The 19,662-nt window shown below is 45.8% G+C and overlaps 1 protein-coding gene across 2 annotated transcripts in view; it reads left to right on the forward strand.

The window, feature by feature from the left end:
- Positions 1-6,441: 6,441 nt before the first annotated feature.
- Positions 6,442-19,662, forward strand: part of LOC117367545 — a 43,517-nt gene continuing 30,296 nt past the window's right edge. The window contains exons 1-3 of one of the 2 annotated variants that reach the window (XR_004540790.1): positions 6,442-6,734; positions 17,708-17,818; positions 19,548-19,623. Coding sequence is in view for 1 of the 2 variants with exons in the window: in XM_033960178.1 (XP_033816069.1) it covers positions 6,698-6,734; positions 17,708-17,818; positions 19,548-19,623 (224 nt within the window). In the remaining variant the exon portion in view is untranslated. The remainder of the gene's footprint in view (positions 6,735-17,707; positions 17,819-19,547; positions 19,624-19,662) is intronic. The other variant, XM_033960178.1, reaches the window with a different exon arrangement.

Raw genomic sequence — 19,662 nt, forward strand, 5'->3', positions numbered from 1 at the left:
GGGTCCAACGTCCACTCGTGAGGTTGAAGGATGCGGCTGAGATTGTCGGCCAGAGAGTTCTGTTCGCCCTGGATATAGACCGCCCTGAGAAAGAGATTGCGGTCCGTGGCCCAGGTCCAGATGCGCAGAGCCTCCAAACAAAGGGGGCGAGATCCGGTGCCGCCTTGCTTGTTTATGTAGTACATGGCGACTTGATTGTCTGTGCATAGGAGGAGGACTTGAGGACAGAGAAGATGTTGGAAAGCCTTGAGGGCGTAGAATATGGCTCTGAGTTCCAGGAAATTGATGTGATGACGACGTTCCTGTGGGGTCCAAAGTCCCTGGGTGCGTAGATCTCCCAGGTGAGCTCCCCACGCATAGGGGGACGCATCTGTGGTGATGATCATAGAGTGGGGGGGCAGATGAAAAAGTAGACCCCTGGAAAGATTGGAGGAGTTCAACCACCATTGGAGAGATTGCTGAAGAGATGATGTCACAGAGATGGGATGAGAAAGAAGATCCGTAGTCTGTGACCATTGGTTGGCGAGAGTCCACTGAGGTGTACGAAGGTGGAGACGTGCCAGAGGAAGGACATGCACCGTCGAGGCCATGTGACCCAGGAGGACCATCATCTGTCGGGCAGGAATGGAGGGATGCATGAGTACCTGACGGCAGAGATGGAGCAGGGTCTGCTTGCGATCGGAGGGGAGAAAGGCCCTCATTAGCGTGGTGTCCAGAACTGCTCCAATGAATTGAAGTCGCTGGGTGGGAAGCAAGTGCGACTTGGGGTAGTTGATCTCGAACCCCAGGAGGTGGAGGAGAGAGATGGTGTGATGAGTGGCTTGTAGCACGAGTTGAGATGAAGGTGCTTTCACCAACCAATCGTCCAAGTAGGGGAACACCTGGAGGTTGTGAGACCTGAGGAAGGCCGCTACCACTATAAGGCACTTGGTGAAGACCCTGGGCGAGGAAGCGAGGCCGAACGGTAGCACTTTGTACTGATAGTGGTGGTGCAGTACCTGGAACCGCAGGTAGCGGCGGGAACTCTGATTGATGGAGATGTGAGTGTAGGCCTCTTTGAGGTCCAGGGAACATAGCCAGTCGTGTTGAGAAAGAAGAGGGTAAAGCGTGGCAAGGGAGAGCATTCTGAACTTTTCCTTGACCAGACACTTGTTGAGGTCCCTGAGATCGAGAATGGGACGGAGGTCTCCCGTCTTTTTGGGAACCAGGAAGTAGCGGGAGTAGAATCCCTGACCCCTTTGATCTGGAGGTACTTCTTCGATGGCATTGAGAAGGAGGAGGGATTGAACCTCCCTCAGGAGGAGGGGGGTTTGAGATGAGTGTGAAGCAGACTCTACGGGAAGGTTGTCTGGTGGAAGAGTCTGGAAGTTGAGAGAGTAGCCGTGGCGGATGATGTTGAGGACCCACTGGTCCGACGTGATGACTTCCCAACGGCTGGAGAAAATGGTGAGACGACCCCCGATAGGCTGTGGAAGAGGTCGTGAGGGAGGATGACTGGCTATGCCCTGGAGAGAAGAGTCAAAAGGGCTGAGACTGTTTAGCAGGCTGAGGCGGCTTAGAGGGTTGAGTGGCCTGAGAACGAGCCTGGGCATGGTGCTGCTGTTGACGAGGTCGCCGAGATTGTTGTGGAGGCGGATTGAGTGGCCTGGCTGAGAACCTCCGCTGGTAAGATGATTGAGGCCGATAGGGTCGAGCAGGCGGAGCCTTCTTTTTTGGCTTGATCAGGGTGTCCCACCTGGTCTCATGGGCCGAGAGTTTCTGGGTGGTGGAATCCAGGGACTCTCCAAAGAGTTCATCCCCGAGACAGGGGGCGTTGGCCAAACGATCCTGGTGGTTGATGTCCAGGTCGGAGACTCTGAGCCAGGCTAGTCGACGCATAGCTACGGCCATGGCAGAGGCCCGAGAGGTGAGCTCGAAGGAGTCGTATATTGAGCGGACCATGTATTTTCGCATCTGGAGAAGACCAGAGATGTGTTGCTGGAATAGCGGGACCTTGCGCTCAGGAAGGTACTTCTGAAGGGCAGACAGCTGTTGGACCAAGTGTTTTAGGTAGAAAGAAAAATGGAAGGAATAGTTGTTTGCCCTGTTGGCCAGCATGGCATTTTGGTAAAGCCTCTTGCCAAATTTGTCCATGGTCTTACCTTCTCTGCCAGGAGGGGTAGAGGCATAGACACTGGAGCCCTGAGTCTTTTTCAAAGTGGATTCCACTAAAAGGGACTCATGGGGCAATTGAGATTTGTCAAATCCAGGTATAGGGATGACTCGGTAAAGGTTGTCCAGCTTACGGGGGGCTCCCGGTACCGTGAGGGGAGTTTCCAAGTTCTTGTAGAACGTTTCCCGTAGGATGTCATGTACGGGAAGCTTGAGGAACTCCTTAGGAGGTTGCTCAAAGTCTAAAGCCTCTAGAAAGGCTTGAGACTTTTTCGAGTCAGATTCTAGAGGAAGGGACAGGGCAGCAGACATTTCTCTCAGAAATTTAGTGAATGAGGACTGCTCTGGTTTAGAGGTGGCATCGGGTGCCGATGGTTCCTCATCAGATGAGGAGGGATCCTCCTCGGTACCGAGTGGGGTCTCCTCCCACAAATCAGGGTCTCTGACCTCTGGTGCATGTCGAGACACCGGGGTGGAGGGCGCGGTGTGGCGAGTCTTGGACAAAGACTTACCAGAGCGCACTGAAACGGTACCAGGGGAGGACGATCGGCGCCGTTCTCGGTCCCGAGAAGAATGCCGTACCGCCTGGTGCCGAGGAGGATCCACTGTGGTCTGAGAATGAACCACCGGATCGGCGTGAAGGTGTTGAGCCGAAAGGATCGGCATAGAGGTGTTTACCGGTACCGAAGGAGTGGACACCGGAGGCTCGGTGCGGGGCTCGGGCCGGTCTGGTACCGGAAGGAGCGGTGCCAGGATAGAGGGTAACAGTTGTTCAAGTTGTTTCTTCAACTGCTCCTGAAGCTGAGCCTGAAGAATGACCGAGATACGGTCATCTAGGGGTGGCATCGGAACCGCTTTCTTTTTCTTCGGTTCCTTGGATGCCGCTCCACGCCCCGGCGATGAGGAGGCCGATGACGAGGCACTCACCGATATCGGGGCGGAGCGCTTGCGGGACCGGTGCGATGCCGGTAGGGACGGTGTCGCCACCGTAGCTGGAGGGCGCTCGAGGGAAGAGGAAGGCTTCTTAGCCGGCTTACCTGGCGCCAGCGGCGCCGATGCGGGGTCGGTCGGTGTCGAAGTCGACGGTGCCGATTTTTGAGGTACCGCGGTGGAAGGTGAGGAGTCCATCGCCGACTCGGTGCCGAAGAGAAGAGTTTGTTGGATTCTTCGGTTTTTAAGTGTTCGTTTTTGCAGGGTGGCACAGCGGGTGCAGGAGTCCGCCCGATGCTCCGGACCCAGACACTGCAAACACCAATTGTGTGGGTCAGAAACGGAGATCGGGCGTGCACACCGCTGGCACTTCTTAAAACCGACCTGCGGGGGCATGAAGGGGAAGATGGCCTCCGCAAAATCGAAGTCCGAGGCCTGTATAATGGCAACAGGCCCCGCCGGGGCAAAAACGAAAGAAAAAGGAAAAAAATGAAAGTTTTTTTTTTTTTTTTTTTTTTGCAAATCAAAGAAAAATAAACCCGAAGGTAAAGAGAGGAAAAATTAGGAAAAAAAAACGCGAGCGGGAAGGCGAAAAAGTGATTTCAACGGCCGTTGAAAAAATACACGCGTCTTCTTCGCTCCGCGGAAACGAAGAAACTGGGGACCACGCACTCCTCCGTCGGGCGGGAAGGCACTCGCGCACGCGCGGTGCGGCCAACTAGAAACTTCTAGTTAAAAAGGTCCGTACCGAGGGCTCCGTCGGTGACGTCACCCATGTGTTAAGAATATGCTGCCTGCTTGTCCTGGGATAATTTATCTACCTGGGTGAGCTTGTGTTGGTTATACGAGGGGCGTTTAATAATTTATCTACCGCAAATTGCCAGTAAGGAAGCTGCTCAGCGCCGAGAAGCAGCACCAAATCGCACTGCTGCTCTGCCACTAAGTGAATCAGCACAGCCAGTTAGCAGCAGGGCAGGAGATCAGAAAGCTTGCTCCTGCCCGCTGCACCTCCACTAACGATCGACAGAGGACCCGCTGCATCTCCACCAGATCGGCAGAGGTAGGAAGACAGAGCAGGGAGGGAGGAAAGAGAGCAGATCCTGACAGGGGAGGGGAGGATGGAAGGGTGCTGGGTACAGATCCTGACAGGGGAGGGGAGGATGGAAGGGTGCTGGGTGCAGAGCCTGACAAGGGAGGGGAGGATGGAAGGGTGCTGGGTGCAGAGCCTGACAGGGGAGGGGAGGATGGAAAGATGATGGGTGGGTGCAGAGCCTGACAGGGGAAGGGAGGAAGGAAGGGTGCTGGGCGCAGAGTCTGACGGAAGGGGAGGAAGAAAGGGGGCTGGGTGCAGAGCCTGACGGGGCAGAACACTTGAATATCAAGCTGCCTGACATATTTGAGTCAACAATTTTTCCTCTTTTTTGGGGGGGAAAAGGGGGTCTCGACTTATATTCAGATCGACTTATATTCGAGTATATGCGGTAGCAAACGTGTTGACACAAGTTTGTGCATGTTGTCTCAAGGTTACTCATATACAGTTGTGGCAAAGTGCAAGTCTAACATTCCAAGAGACAGGATGTCAGGAGAGTCCTTGTGCAAATCAAGTAAGAAACTGCTAGAACTGGAGCACCGTTCAGTGATAAAATTTCTCACAAAAGAAAGGAAAAAGCCAAAAGGAGTTCCATGAGCACAGTTAATGACGAGTTTGCCCCATCATTCTACAAAGTAAAATTTTGGAGCAGTTTAAATGGGGTAGAGAGTCCATTGAAGATGACCCTCACACTGGATGGCCTGTGTAATCTCCACTGAAATGTGCAAGAAAGTCAAGGATTTAATTTTGTCAGACGAATTAAGGTTTCCCATAGAGCTAAAGAAATGGGCATCTTGGCAGGTACCGTTTGGAAAATAATTCATGAAAAGTTGGGCATGAGTTCCAAGAATGCTGATGCCATGTCAGAAGGCCACGAGGCTCCAGTGCTGTCAGGAGAACTTGGAGATGCTCGTTGAAGACCAAGTGAATTTTTTTCATTGCTTGGTGACTGGAGATGAGACTTGGGTCTACCATAGAGATCCTGAGTCCAAAATGGAGTCAATGCAGTGGAAGCACAAGTCATCCCCCACCCCAAAAAAGTTAAAGACAGAAAAATCTGCAGGCAAAGTCATGGCAACTGTGTTCTCAGATGGACTAGTGCTTCTGGAGTTCGTGCCACACAAGACAACCATAACCGGGGAGAGGTATGCCAAAACAATGGGAGTCAATCAAGGAGAAAAGATGAGAGCAAACTCGCAGCAGGCGTGCTGCTTCTTCACAATCACAGGCTGCCAACTGAGAATGTGGGTTTCAGTAGCTGAACCACCCTACAGACCTCCCTCAGAGTATTTATTCCGAGTTTTGAATAAATCTCTCTCTGGACAGTGGTTTTCAAGTGATGAAGAGGTTAAGAAAGCTCTGACGTTCTGGTTTGAAGGTCAAACAGAATAATTATTTTCAAAGGGGTTAAAGTCATTGCAGGAAAAGTGGATGGAGCTATCAGGGGACTATATTGAAAAAAATAAAACTTTTTTCCTCCCAAAACTCTTTTCTTTCATACTGAGGTAGATAAATTATTGAACGCCCCTGCATACTTTCTTGCAGTTGGCATTTGCGTAGAGCAGGGCAGGTGTTAGGAGGTGCAGCCAAAACAAATGTATTTATTCACAGCAGTTACATTAAAACATAATCAAATATTTACAATAAAGCTTCGGACCCCGTGTTCTATAACACATGCTTGTGAAAATAAGATATTTATAATGCAAGCAAGCCAGTCACCAATAGTAAAGTGACTTGAAAACCCCCGAAATCAACGTGAGCTATAATCTTTTTATAGATCTAATAGCATGCATTTGATTTACTCAGATTTGCTTCCATAGATGAACTAGAATGGGATAGGAAGGGGGGGGGGGAACCCCAAGACTTAGCAATTCTACCTCTCCAAGTGGGTTGTGATTCTTTTCAGGCTTCGGTTACTCTCTAGGCTGACCCTTTTATCAGGGGATTAAATGTATCATGCTCACTCACAGGGGATTACTGTACACCAGAAACCACTGTCACTTCCATCTGCTAGTGCCAAACAGAAAAACCAAGCCAGCTGGCACGAGGAGAGTTTCTAGCTAGGTGGCATTTCGTTCCTCGCAGAATCTGCGCTCGTGCCAGCCAGACCTCCCTTCCCTCGCCGATGGGCGCCTCCCAAACCGGTCTGGCAACCTTCAGCCGTGCCGACCAGTCCAACGCTCGACTTTATAGGGGAGTCTGGCTCTTTTCGCCCTCCCCCACCACCGTTTCCCCAGGGCTGAACTGGTCCCGTTCTTTCGTGGGGAAGAGGCGGTGTTTGTTCCCGAGAGTGCCCGTTCTGTGCACGGAGGGCTGCTGTGGAGTTTGCTATTTTACCTCTCCACCACCCCCCTTTCCCTCCCCCCCCCGGCTTTGGTGTCTCCCGGGCTGCGGTTGGTATTGGCGGAAGCGGTTGGCCCCGGGTCCTGGCGGCGAAGGGAATGAGGCGTTGGGGGGGGGGCGGGCGCTGTGGGTTCACTGGCTCCCGAGCGAGGCGAAGCGGCGGACGAGCCGTGCCCGAGCACCATGGCCGGAAAGGAGCCGCTGCTGGGCACCCTGAAAGGTGAGGCGCCCGGACTGGGGCGGGGCATGCCTGGCATTCCTCTGGGGTGGCAATTAGGTGACGCTTGTGACCTTCATTTGAATATTAAATAACGTGCATTGATTTGTATACTCTCAAATTAAATAGTTTTCCCAATCTTGCTTGTATGGTTGCACAATTTTTTTTTAAGTTTGGGGTGTTTCATAGTTGGGGGGGGGGGAGAAATGAAAGAGAAGAGAGGAGAGCTCTCAGACTTGGGAAGGAGAGAGGGAGGGGGGTCAGGGCTGGGAGGAAGAAAGAACATTTTAAAGTGAAAGAAAGGGAAATGAATTTAATGGATGGAAGAGGAAGAAGTTTCTGGGAATGGAGGAGGTTTTTTTTTTTAGAGGGAAATCTGGCATCTTTAGACCCTGCCCTCTCTACCTCTTCTCCCTTTATATTTCCCTACCTGAGCAGCATTTAATGATTCAGCTTTTTTGTCCAATGCGTCTTATCATAATTAGATTGTAAGCTCTTTTGAGCAGGGACTGTCTCGTGTGTGTTCGATGTATGGCGCTGCGTTCATCTGATAGCGCTATAGAAATAATAAATAGTATGGAGCACTGTTCCCTCTAAGCTGTGCGCTTGTGCGCGCGCACACAACTTGCCAAACCCACCTGCACAAATTAAAATAGCGCGCACAAAAAAATACATTTTTGCCTAAACTGATTTTCACTGCTAAAATGAAATGTTGCAGAAGACCAGCTGTTCCGATTTCCCATTTATCACATTTATTGAAGCGCTATAAAAGAAATTTAAAGTCATTCACGTGATTCCGTTATCTTTGGCAGTTGAACTTGACACGTCACGTGCCCCATAGGGCCATAGCCTATGGCCCATAGGATATGAAACACTTTCGATTCTTTGACTTCCTGAAGTTCCGCCATATTGTTTATTTCATGGAATCATAGTGTGCAGCGTGGTACTGCGGTTGTATAACTGTATTTGTTTATTAAATTGCAACCAGATATAACTCTTAAAATGTCTAAACCGCGAATGGTGAAAAGTGTAAAACGCAAGAGAGCTGCAACAGCTTTTGGGTCTGAATGGCTTGAAGAAATTGTTGAAACGGAGACACCGGAATCTCAAAATACAATGCGTGTTCGATTGTGTGAAATATTTACCTATGACGAAGACGATGGAGTTGTGTGTTGTTATTGTCAAGATGCCAAAGCAACTGGAAAATTCTCTACTGGAAAAATATGGGATGATGTTTGGAAACTGGACTTTCTGAAACTCCATCTATCAAGTAAATCTCATACCGACAGGATTAGGAAACTCAGAAGTAAAAATGTGAATTTAAGAGGGGGACTGGTTAACATGTTGCCTGAAAGCCCAACCAAAAAAGAAAACAGGCAAATTAGTAATGAACAGAAGCGTTCCAGTCCTGATGAAATTAAGGTTCTTGTCGACAGTGTTGTGCTGGCCATTAAGATGAATATCTCAGTGCTCTCTGTTCAAGATATCAGTGAGCACATGGCGAAGTATGTTAGTATACCTGATAGCTGGAGAAGCAAAAACTATGCGTTTGAATTTCTTGGAATTATCAATGGCATCGTGCAAGATGATCGTATGGCAGACATTAAATTAGCAACATATCATATGTTAACTGTTGATGAAAGCACAGACATTTCTGTCAACAAGTAATACTCTACTTTAAGTATCGGCCAGTCAATTCAAATTAATATAGGACATCATTTGGTGGGATGCTACAGTTGGAAGCATGTGATGCTACATCAATAGTAACAGCAATTAGGAATTCTATAGGAAACATGAACTTGACCTGAATAAAATGGTTATGTTCACCTCTGATGGTGCCTCTGTTATGTTGGGCAAAATAGATGGTGTTGCAGCACAGCTGAGAAAAGACATTCCACATTTAGTGCAGCAACATTGTGTTGCACATCGGGAAGATTTGGGACTTTCTGATTCATGGAAAGAAGTAAAATTGATGAAAGAAGTAGAAACTGTAATGAGAACTGTGTGCACGGTGTTCTGTCGGTCTTCTACTAAACAATGCAAATTTCAAGAATAGCAGATGCATCTGAATGTGAATCAATTGTTTTCAGACCTCTGAATGAAGTGCGCTGGTTATCTAGACACTTTTGCACTTAAAGCAATTATTCAAAATTATGATCCCCTGTTAAAATATTTTGAAGAAGACAAAGATAATGATCCTATTGAAAAGTACTGCTATAAGAAGCTGAACAGTGAACAATTTCATATTACACTTGAAGTTTTGAATTATGTTTTATCAGAACTGGCTTCCTTAACCATGGCATTTCAAAAATGTGGTTTGACACCATTGGAAGCTTATCATCTTGCACAGGGTAAATTGAACAAACTTTGAATGCAATACTTAGGTGACAAGGTTAAGTGGAGTGATAAAGTCAACAGTTTTCTTGACAACAGGATGAGGTCTGGAGAAAAAGTTTCAATGGATACTAATTTCATATTAACCTTCATCAACCTCCTATGTTTGCATCTGGGTGAAAGATTTCCTGAAAATGAAGTTGAGGAATGGTCTGCTTTTGACTGTACAGCAATATCACAATGCGACTTTGACTTTGGAAAAGGACATATCAGATCTCTTTGTTTAAAGTATAAACAATTTTTTCCGGAGGAAAGTGTTATTATTCAGCAATACAATGACTTTAAATTCCTTGTTGCAGAAAAAATCAAAAGCAATCTGATAAACAGCTTTCCAATTATGACGAAATTTGCATTTCAGAATGATCAATTTGCAGATTTAGCAAAATTGATGGACATTGGTGCCACATTCTTAGCATCTAGTTCAGATTGTGAGCGTGGTTTTAGTCTAATGAACAATTTGAAGACTAAACAAAGGAATCGTTTACATTTAGAGCATTTGGAAATGCTGATGCGTGTTAAGAGTCACCTTCAAGATGGAGGCTCAACAGATCTTGACAGAATTTATTCGGACTGGATAAATATGAAAGATCGCAGGGAAAAACTTTGAAAAGTAAATTGCTGTTATTTTCTAAATTTTAAGTATAAAATACAATGATACCTTATTTATAGGTAGCGCTCAATGAAACATTTCAATGAAACATAATTTATGTTTATCCCAGGACAAGCAGGCAGCATATTCCCACATATGGGTGACGTCACCGACGGAGCCCCGCAGCGGACAGCCTCGAAAGCAAACTTGCTTGAAGATCTCGAACTTTCGAGTGCTGCACCGCGCCTGCGCGCGTGCCTTCCCGCCCGAACTAGGGGGCGCATCTCCTGAGAGGATCCTCAGTTCGTTTATTTCCGCGGAGACAAGAAGACACGTTTTCTTTCTCTGCAGCATTGCCTTCTCATCACCGCGGCTGTTTCTTTTAATTTAAAGTCGGTCGCTGTGTTAATTTTATCTTCTTTTATTTTTCGTGTTTAAAAAAAAAAAAGTATATTCTTTTTTCCCTTTCAGTTCGGCCGTCGAGCTTTGGGCCTAGGCTTAGGCTCCTTCGTTCGACACGGACTTTATTTTTTCCATGTCCCGGCCTCTTACCGGGTTTAAACGTTGTCGACAGTGTAATCGGGTGATTTCGGTCACCGATCCCCACTGCCGTTGTTTACAGTGCCTGGGTTCCTCTCATTCCCCAGAAGATTGTCATCGCTGCTTTACCCTCACTCCACGAGCTTTTCGGCGGCGTTGTGCTCAATTTTTTCAACTTTTCGGTATGGAGCAATCTTCGGAGCTGGCCTCGACCGTGGCGGCTGCACCGGTCTCGAAGGCCTCGACTCCGACGACCTCGACACCTGTGGTCTCGAAGGCCTCGACCCAGACTCCGGCTGGAGTTTCGGTCTCGAAGGCCTCGACCTCTTCTACTTCGGTTGCCTCGAAGACGACGTCTTCCACGAAGCCTTCTACGGGGGGTAAGTCTCCGAGTTCCCTTTCAGGTGCCGTATCCAAGAAGCCACCAGAGTCCTCGGCACGACCACTTTCAAAGCGTACCTCCAAGATAAGGGAATACTCACCTTCGAGGTCGCCCTCTTCGGAGCGTACTGCTGCACATACGAGGTCAGAACCTTCTGTCTCGGTGCCGATGCTGGAGGACATGTTAAAATCTATCCTCACCACTCAGATTAATTCTTTGGTGGCTCAACTGGTCCCGTCCTCGACCTTGCCTCGGGCTGACCAGCCTGTCACTCAACCGGAGCTTCCAGTCTCCCGAAGCCGATCCCAGACACCGAAAAACATTTCTTCATCGGAGTCGTCCCCGGGCTCACCTCCTCCGAAGCATCGGTCGAAGCATTCCAGACATGGGGCCTCCAAGCTTCGGAGGGAGTCTTCGACGTTGGATACCGAGGCTTCTTTGTCTCGTTCTTCGAAGGCGAAGCAGGGTTCTCACCATCGAGCCTCCACTCGAAGCCCTTCTCGATCCAGAACCCCATCGAAGCCAGTTCGTCGAGACAGTTCTCCACACACCTCGACTCATTCTATACCACGTACACCGGGTACTTCTCCATCCAGGAGTCTGAAGAGGAAACATTCTCTTACTCCACTTCACAGTACAGCTTCTTCTCCTACTGTGCGTATGGAATCGGACATTTCCACATACTCTAGAGAAAATTCTCCATCCTACTCAGTACAACATAAATCTCGCAGTGGCTCTCCTGAAGAATCATCTGACCCAAAATCAGTTTCTTTTGCCAAATTTATTTTTGATATGGGTCAAGCTCTCAAACTAGACCTTCATTCAGACTCTAAATATACTCCTGAGTACTTGGCGGATATGGAGCTTCCCCATCCTCCTAAAGAGTCACTCAGATTGCCTATGACTCCTGTTCTCCAGCAGACCTTCACTCGCAATATGGAGACTCCTTATTCTATCACTGCCATCCCATCTAAATTGGAATCTCGTTACAGAACGGTTCCATCTAAAGGATATGAAAAGTCTCAACTTTCTCATCAATCTCTGGTGGTAGAGTCATCATTGAAGAAAGCACATCCCTCCAAAATTTATGCTTCAGTTCCTCCTGGTAGGGAAGGCCGTACCATGGATAAATTTGGTCGACGTTTATACCAGAATTCTATGATGGCAAATAGAGTTCTGAATTATAATTACATTTTTACGTCCTATTTCAATCATTTTTTAAAGATTTTGTCTTCCTTTTACCCGGATGTCTCCACCAATCGTCTATCAGAATTTAAGAATATCCTTAAGACTCTTTCTCAATTGAGACTATTCATGCTACAAGCTTCCTATGATGCCTTTGAACTCTCGTCTAGAGTCTCGGCATTTGCAGTAGCCATGCGTAGATTAGCATGGTTAAGGATAGTGGACATGGATCCTAACCTTCAGGATAGATTGGCTAATCTTCCTTGTCAAGGAAATGAATTATTCGATGACTCTGTTGAAGCAGCTACAAAGCGTCTTTCAGAACATGAGCGCTCTTTTGCTTCCCTCATCCGTCCAAAACCTAAACCTGCACCAACTAGAGGTTTCAAACAAACTCCACGTCGCTATCCACAGAAAACAACTCCTGCTTTTTCTAGACCTCCTGCTCGTCGGCCTCCTCCACAACAACGACAACAAAAGTCACAGACCCCTGCTAACACTAAGCCTGCTCAGTCTTTTTGACAATCTCAACTTGAGCATTCAAATTTCTCTGTTTCCAAATTCTCCCCTCCCCATAGGGGGTCGCCTGTCCAATTTTTATCATCAATGGGAGCTCATAACATCAGATCTCTGGGTACTTACCATTATCAGAGAGGGATACTCTCTTTGACTCCTTCAGGTGCCTCCAGATCGCCATCCAAGAGAGTGTCTTTCAAATCAGTCGCATCTTCCTCTTCTTCTTCAAGAAGCTCGGGCTCTTCTTCTCCTGCGAGCTGTGGAGGAAGTTCCTCTCTCCCAAAGGAACTCGGGATTCTACTCCCGTTATTTTCTAGTTCCCAAAAAGACGGGGGATTTGCGACCGATCTTGTATCTCAGAGCTCTCAACAAATTTCTAGTCAAAGAGAAATTTCGAATGCTCACTCTGCCAACTCTATATTCCTTGATGGATCATGGGGATTGGATGTGCTCCCTCGATCTCAAAGAGGCCTATACTCATATCCCCATTCATCCAGCTTTTCGCAAGTACCTCAGATTCCAAGTAGGAAATCTTCATCTTCAGTACAAAGTTCTCCCCTTCGGACTGGCTTCTTCTCCCAGAGTTTTCACAAAATGCCTTGTGGTTGTTGCTGCAGCTCTTCGCAACCAGGGTCTTCAAGTATTTCCATACCTAGACGATTGGCTCATCAAGGCTCCCTCTCTTTCAGGGGTTATTGTAGCGACCCAACAGACTATTCTCTTTCTTCAAAGTCTGGGATTTCACATCAATTTTCCCAAATCTCAACTGATTCCTTCTCAGTCTCTCCAGTTCATAGGAGCAACTCTGGACACTATCAAACTGAGAGCATACCTTCCACAACCACGTCAGGATGCACTCCTTCAAATTTCTCAACAATTCTTCCAACTTTCCACTGTTCCAGCACGGAAAATGATGGTTCTGCTCGGTCACATGGCCTCTACAGTTCATGTAGTTCCTTTTGCCAGGCTTCATCTTCGCATTCCTCAATGGACACTGGCATCTCAATGGCAACAATCAGTGGATCCACCAACTCGACTAATTTCCATCACTCCTTCATTAAAGAAGTCTCTCCGTTGGTGGATGCTCTCTTTGAATCTTTCAAGAGGTTTAATGTTTTACCCTCTTCCTCATCAGAAAGTCCTCACAACCGACTCGTCAATGTATGCCTGGGGAGCCCATGTGGACGGTCTTTGCACTCAAGGGCTCTGGACTCAAGCAGACCGGAGGTGTCCTATAAATCTGTTGGAACTCAGAGCGATATTCTATGCTCTCAAAGCTTTTCAGCATCTTCTTCACGACATGGTGATTTTAGTACGTACCGACAACCAAGTAGCCATGTATTATGTCAACAAACAGGGAGGGACGGGATCTCACTCCCTCTGTCAAGAGGCTCTGAAATTGTGGCAATGGGCGATTCTCCACAATATCTTCCTCAGAGCAGTTTACATTCAGGGTCAACACAACTGTTTGGCGGACAAATTGAGTCGTCTTCTACAACCTCACGAATGGACACTCAATTCTCCTACTCTTCGCCAAATTTTTACTCGTTGGGGGACTCCACAGATAGATCTGTTTGCGTCACCTCTCAACTTCAAACTGCCTCAATTTTGCTCCCGCATCTATACTCCTCAACGTCTAGAAGCGGATGCGTTTCTACTGGACTGGAGGAATCAGTTCCTTTATGCTTTTCCTCCGTTTCCTCTGATTCTCAAGACTCTAGTCAAGTTGAAATCAGACCGGGCCACCATGATTCTGATAGCTCCTCGGTGGCCCAGGCAACCTTGGTTCTCCCTTCTACTTCAACTCAGCACCAGGGAGCCCCTACTTCTTCCAATATTTCCTTCTCTACTCACGCAGAATCAAGGATCTTTGCTTCATCCCAATCTACAGTCTCTACATTTGACAGCTTGGTACCTTTCTCTGTAACAGACTTTTCTCAATTCTCTCCGTCTGTACAAGATGTTTTACTTGCTTCCAGAAAACCATCCACTAGGCAATGTTATGGTCAAAAGTGGACAAGATTTTCTGCTTGGTGTTCTACACATAATTTACCACCCAGATCTGCTTCATTGACATCAGTTCTGGACTATTTACTTCATTTATCACAATCTGGACTTCAGACTACATCTATCCGAGTCCATCTTAGTGCTATAGCTGCTTTTCATCAGCCTTTGGAGGGCAAATCCCTTTCTGCACATCCTATGATTTCTCGTTTTATGAAAGGACTTCTCAATCTACATCCTCCTCTTAAACCACCTCCTGTGGTTTGGGATCTCAATGTTGTTTTAGCTCAACTTATGAAATCTCCTTTTGAACCACTTGACAAAGCTCATCTCAAGTATCTCACTTGGAAAGCTGTGTTCCTGATTGCTCTCACTTCTGCTCGTCGTGTCAGTGAGTTACAAGCGCTAGTGGCTGATCCACCTTTCACAGTTTTTCACCATGACAAGGTTGTTCTCCGTACTCATCCTAAATTCTTGCCTAAAGTCGTTTCAGAATTTCACATCAATCAGTCTATTGTTCTACCTGTATTTTTTCCAAAGCCTCACTCTCACCCAGGAGAGGCGGCTCTTCATACCTTGGACTGTAAACGTGCTTTGGCTTTCTACCTGCAACGCACTCAGATTCACAGAACGTCTCCTCAACTTTTCATATCCTTTGATCCAAACAAGTTGGGTCGTCCTATATCGAAGCGTACCATCTCCAACTGGATGGCTGCTTGCATTTCTTTTTGTTATGCTCAGGCTGGTCTTCCTCTACAAGGTCGAGTGACGGGCCATAAAGTTAGAGCTATGGCGGCATCTGTAGCTTTCCTCCGATCAACTCCTATTGAGGAAATCTGTAAGGCTGCCACTTGGTCCTCGGTTCATACTTTCACCTCTCATTATTGTCTGGATACTTTATCCAGGAGGGATGGCCATTTTGGCCAATCTGTTTTGCAAAATCTTTTTTCGTAAATTGCCAACTTCCCTCCATCCCTTTTTACTTAGCTTGGAGGTCACCCATATGTGGGAATATGCTGCCTGCTTGTCCTGGGATAAAGCACAGTTACTTACCGTAACAGTTGTTATCCAGGGACAGCAGGCAGATATTCCCACAACCCTCCCACCTCCCCTGGTTGGCTTCTTGGCTAGGTATCTGAACTGAGGATCCTCTCAGGAGATGCGCCCCCTAGTTCGGGCGGGAAGGCACGCGCGCAGGCGCGGTGCAGCACTCGAAAGTTCGAGATCTTCAAGCAAGTTTGCTTTCGAGGCTGTCCGCTGCGGGGCTCCGTCGGTGACGTCACCCATATGTGGGAATATCTGCCTGCTGTCCCTGGATAACAACTGTTACGGTAAGTAACTGTGCTTTATTGAAATGAGACTTTATGTTACATAAAGTGTAACTAAAATTACATTGTGTTTTCGTTAATTCAGACTAAACTCAAAGACCTGCCCATAACTGAACACTCTGGGCCTTCTGGCAATCATTTTTATAGCGCACACAAATTTAGTTTTTCTTTAAAATGCGCACAGATGAAATTTTTTGCACACACAGCCTATGAAAAATTAGAGGGAACATTGACAATGGAGAGATGGGGAAAGAAGGTGATTTTGAGTCTGCTTTCCTTTAAACCTCACTCGTTCTGTCCCAGGTAGGTGCCTTTCCATTCACCCATCTTACTGTAAATTCTGTGCTGATCCGGGAAGAAGAGGTGTGGACAGGTGCCTCAGGTCACATTCTTCCTCTCTGCCACCTGTAGTTGAAATATCACACTTTGAAGGACATTGTGGAAATCTCTTGAGTTGTAGAGCAGGAGGATAACTAGGCACTCTCCACTCACTTTCTCCTCTTGCCAACCCATATTAGCACAGCTGAAGAGGGATCCTGTGCTGGAGACATGCACAACTTTTGGCCCAGCTCAGCCCCTGATCTCCCAGAATAAATAAAGACTGCATTTTATGGCCCTTACAGCAGCCAAGTACTATTTTCACTAGTCATTTAAATAGCACAAAATTTTCTGCACTCATTTTTAGACATTTTTTTTTTAGAGGTTAAGATTGGGGCTTTTATTATTTATTTTTATAGCCCGTCCTCCCCAGGACCCCAGAACGGGTTACAATAGTAGTGGTCATTAGGTGCTTAAAACTTCCCTATCTGTCCAAAATGCTCACAATCTAACTAAAGCACCATATTAAACATACATAGTAACATAGTAGATGATGGCAGATAAAGACCCAAATGGTCCATCTAGTAGTCTGCCCAATCTAAAGCCCTCCCCAGACCATCCTCAACCAGACAGCCATATACAGACACAGACTGTGCAAGTCTGCCAGTACTGGCCTTATTTCTTCAATATTTACTATTCTTTTCTGATTCTAGATCCTCTGTGTTCATCCCACGCTTCTTTGAACTCCGTCACCGTTTCCCTCTCCACCACCTCTCTCGGGAGCGCATTCCAGGCATCCACCACCCTTTCCGTAAAGTAGAATTTCTTTACATTGATCTTGAGTCTACCACCTCTCAACCTCAAATTATGTCCTCTGTTGTTATCAGTCCAAACAAAATAACAAAACTAAAATCACAAGTAATTGGAAGAATTGCAGCAGACTCAATTACAGTTTTTGGTGGAATTTGTTATGTCACATTTATAAAATGGAAAGAACAATAGCCATACAAAAAGGGAATTATAAGAAATTTAAAGAGATTTGGGGGCCATTGACAAATTATTGTAATGAATAGATACCATTTTTCCATTATAAGTACAATGTAAATGAGGGGGAGGGAGGGAGGGATTTTAGAATTTTATTAAATGTTTAGATCAATAGGAAAGAAAATTGTATAGGATATATGTGATTGCATAGGTTTGGTAGGGATGGGAAGGAGGGGGTTAAATTTTATGATTTAATATTAAACATGATAGAGATTCAAGTGATGTATTCAATTTTAATTGTCATTTATTGATACACTTGTTGTAAGATGTAAAAATGAATAAAGATTTATTAAAAAAACAAACCCAACTAAAATAAACGAAAGAAGAAAAAAGAAAAGAAGTCAAGATAACTAACATAAAGTAAAAATAAAATAAAGCCCAATCTGAAACCCCCCCCCCCCAAAACATGGTATTAGTCCAAAATGGTAGAGAACCACGTCCTTACCCCAGGTCAGCAAATCAGAACTAATCAAGCCCCAGGTTTGCACTTACTTAACTAAGCTTTAGCCAAAACTGAGATTTATTTGGCCTCTATATAACTGGCTGACTGAGTGTTTCCATGTCTTGTACTGTAATTGGATTAGTAGCAGCTGTCATGTAACTTCCTTGAGAAACCAGACGTCTGCCAAAATTTATAAATGAAGATCGTTTTTTATTATTCTCTTTATGCTTGTAGCCTGCATCCTAAGTATCCAGGCAGCAGGGAGCAGCCCCATCACAGATTCCTGTCCACACTTGGCATCCTTCTGTGAGATCTTGGAAATGATTATTCGGAAAGGGATAAAACGTAAGTACTTTTTTAAAATGATTCAGGGGCTAGCAGGACTAGGGAAGCAGCTGACTGGGGGGGGAGGGCAGCTCCAAAGAATAGCTTGACTCAAACCAAAGAATATGTCCTAACAATCACACAAAGGGTAACAATCTCTAATACAGTAATTAAACATATAAATGTTTAGAACAAATTTGTCCAAGTTCAGTCCTCAGGGACCACGAAGAGGCCTGATTTTCAGGATAATCCTTCAGAATATGCTTGAGTGAGATTTGCATGTCCACTGCTTCCAGCATACATATTGATCAGGGACATACTGAACAATTTAGTTAGTTTCTAGCCCTTGAGGACTGAACTTGGACAAGCCTGGTTTAAAATAATGGCATATGCATGTGCAAATGCCCCAAAAATCTGCCTATGTGCTATTTTATAAATACACCCTTATTTTACAAGTAGGTGTACACATAATAGGAGTCTGGGCAGAGCATAGGTGGGCCTTACTCTTATGCATGCAACTTAGAGAGCACCATAAGTTATTGTATGTGCATATCTCCAAAATTGAGGAATACTGTATGTGCATATCTCCAATATTGAGGAATATTGTGGGAATTCTTACACCAGCTGTGATTGCATTCACATATATTTATCCAGTTGCACTAGTATTCTATAAAGGAGAATAGGTGTTTACAATCCTTTGCAGAATGGGTGCACCATTATCTAATCTAAGATTTCTGAATTGCTGTAATACCATTTAGTTCAAGGTGATTTACATCAGAAAGAAGCCATAATAATTCTATGGGAAGATACAATTTTTTGGATAAAAAGGTACAATTCTTTAGATAAAAATACTAACTTTACAATCTATCATATAAAAAGTTTTTAAGCATTTTACGTAATCTCCAATAACTTTAATTTCTGTCCTTATTTGCCTAGGTAAATCATTCCAAACAACAATAGCATCATATGTAAAAGAGGGGTTAAATTGACGTTTAAAACGTACAGTGTTCCCCCGCGTGTCAAAGCAGCTCCTGATTGGTGTAGCCCAACTTTACTACAGGAAGAGGTGGTCGGAGCACCATGAGTGATTTTCTTCACCCGCCGGCGCTCCAGCTGCCCTCCCCTGTCTTAATTCGCAGGGGTTCCTGGAATGGACCCCCGCAGATTTCGGGGGAGAACTGTATACCTCTAAAAGGGGGGAAACTGCAATAAAAATGTACTACTCAGATGAATAATGCAAACATGAAAAGAACAAAGTGAGATGATCGGAAGCCTCTGCCTGTATAATATGATGAATCAAACAAACAGTTTTAAACTCTATGCGTTTCTCTATAGGCAGCCAATGAAGTTTCTTATAGAATTTAGAAACACTAGAATTGTTCCCACAAAGAAAAAAAGCAGGGAGGGTAAGCAGTTTTCAAATTGTCCATTTACCCAAATTCTTCTGAAAGGGGTGGTATTGGGGGTGATCATGATCACTGGGGGACCCTAGGGGCTTAAATGTGAATTGTGGAACGCATCGGGCTGAAGGTTTGCCTGGGTTGCCTAATAAAATTGCACGGACGCTGTGTAGCACCTTAGGCCCGTTCTGACTCTACAGAGATATTGACATGGAGCGCAAGGGCTGCAGTGAACTTGATAATTAAGTAGCTGTTTTTGGACACAAGCCTCAGAATACTAACCCTACAAACCTTTCTATAAAAACGTATACATGAGTGTCACTGGGCAGCGAATGTTCTTTCTTTTTCAGAGTCAGTTCTGGGCTTCAAGAAACGAGATTATTGGCACTGGCTAGAACAGCTTCCTCAGCAGGATATGTGTGGCAAGTATGTAGTAGTATCTTCAGTGCCTCACAATTGTAATTT

The sequence above is a fragment of the Geotrypetes seraphini genome, chromosome 10, assembly GCF_902459505.1.
Source record: "Geotrypetes seraphini chromosome 10, aGeoSer1.1, whole genome shotgun sequence".
Taxonomy (NCBI): Eukaryota; Metazoa; Chordata; class Amphibia; order Gymnophiona; family Dermophiidae; genus Geotrypetes; species Geotrypetes seraphini.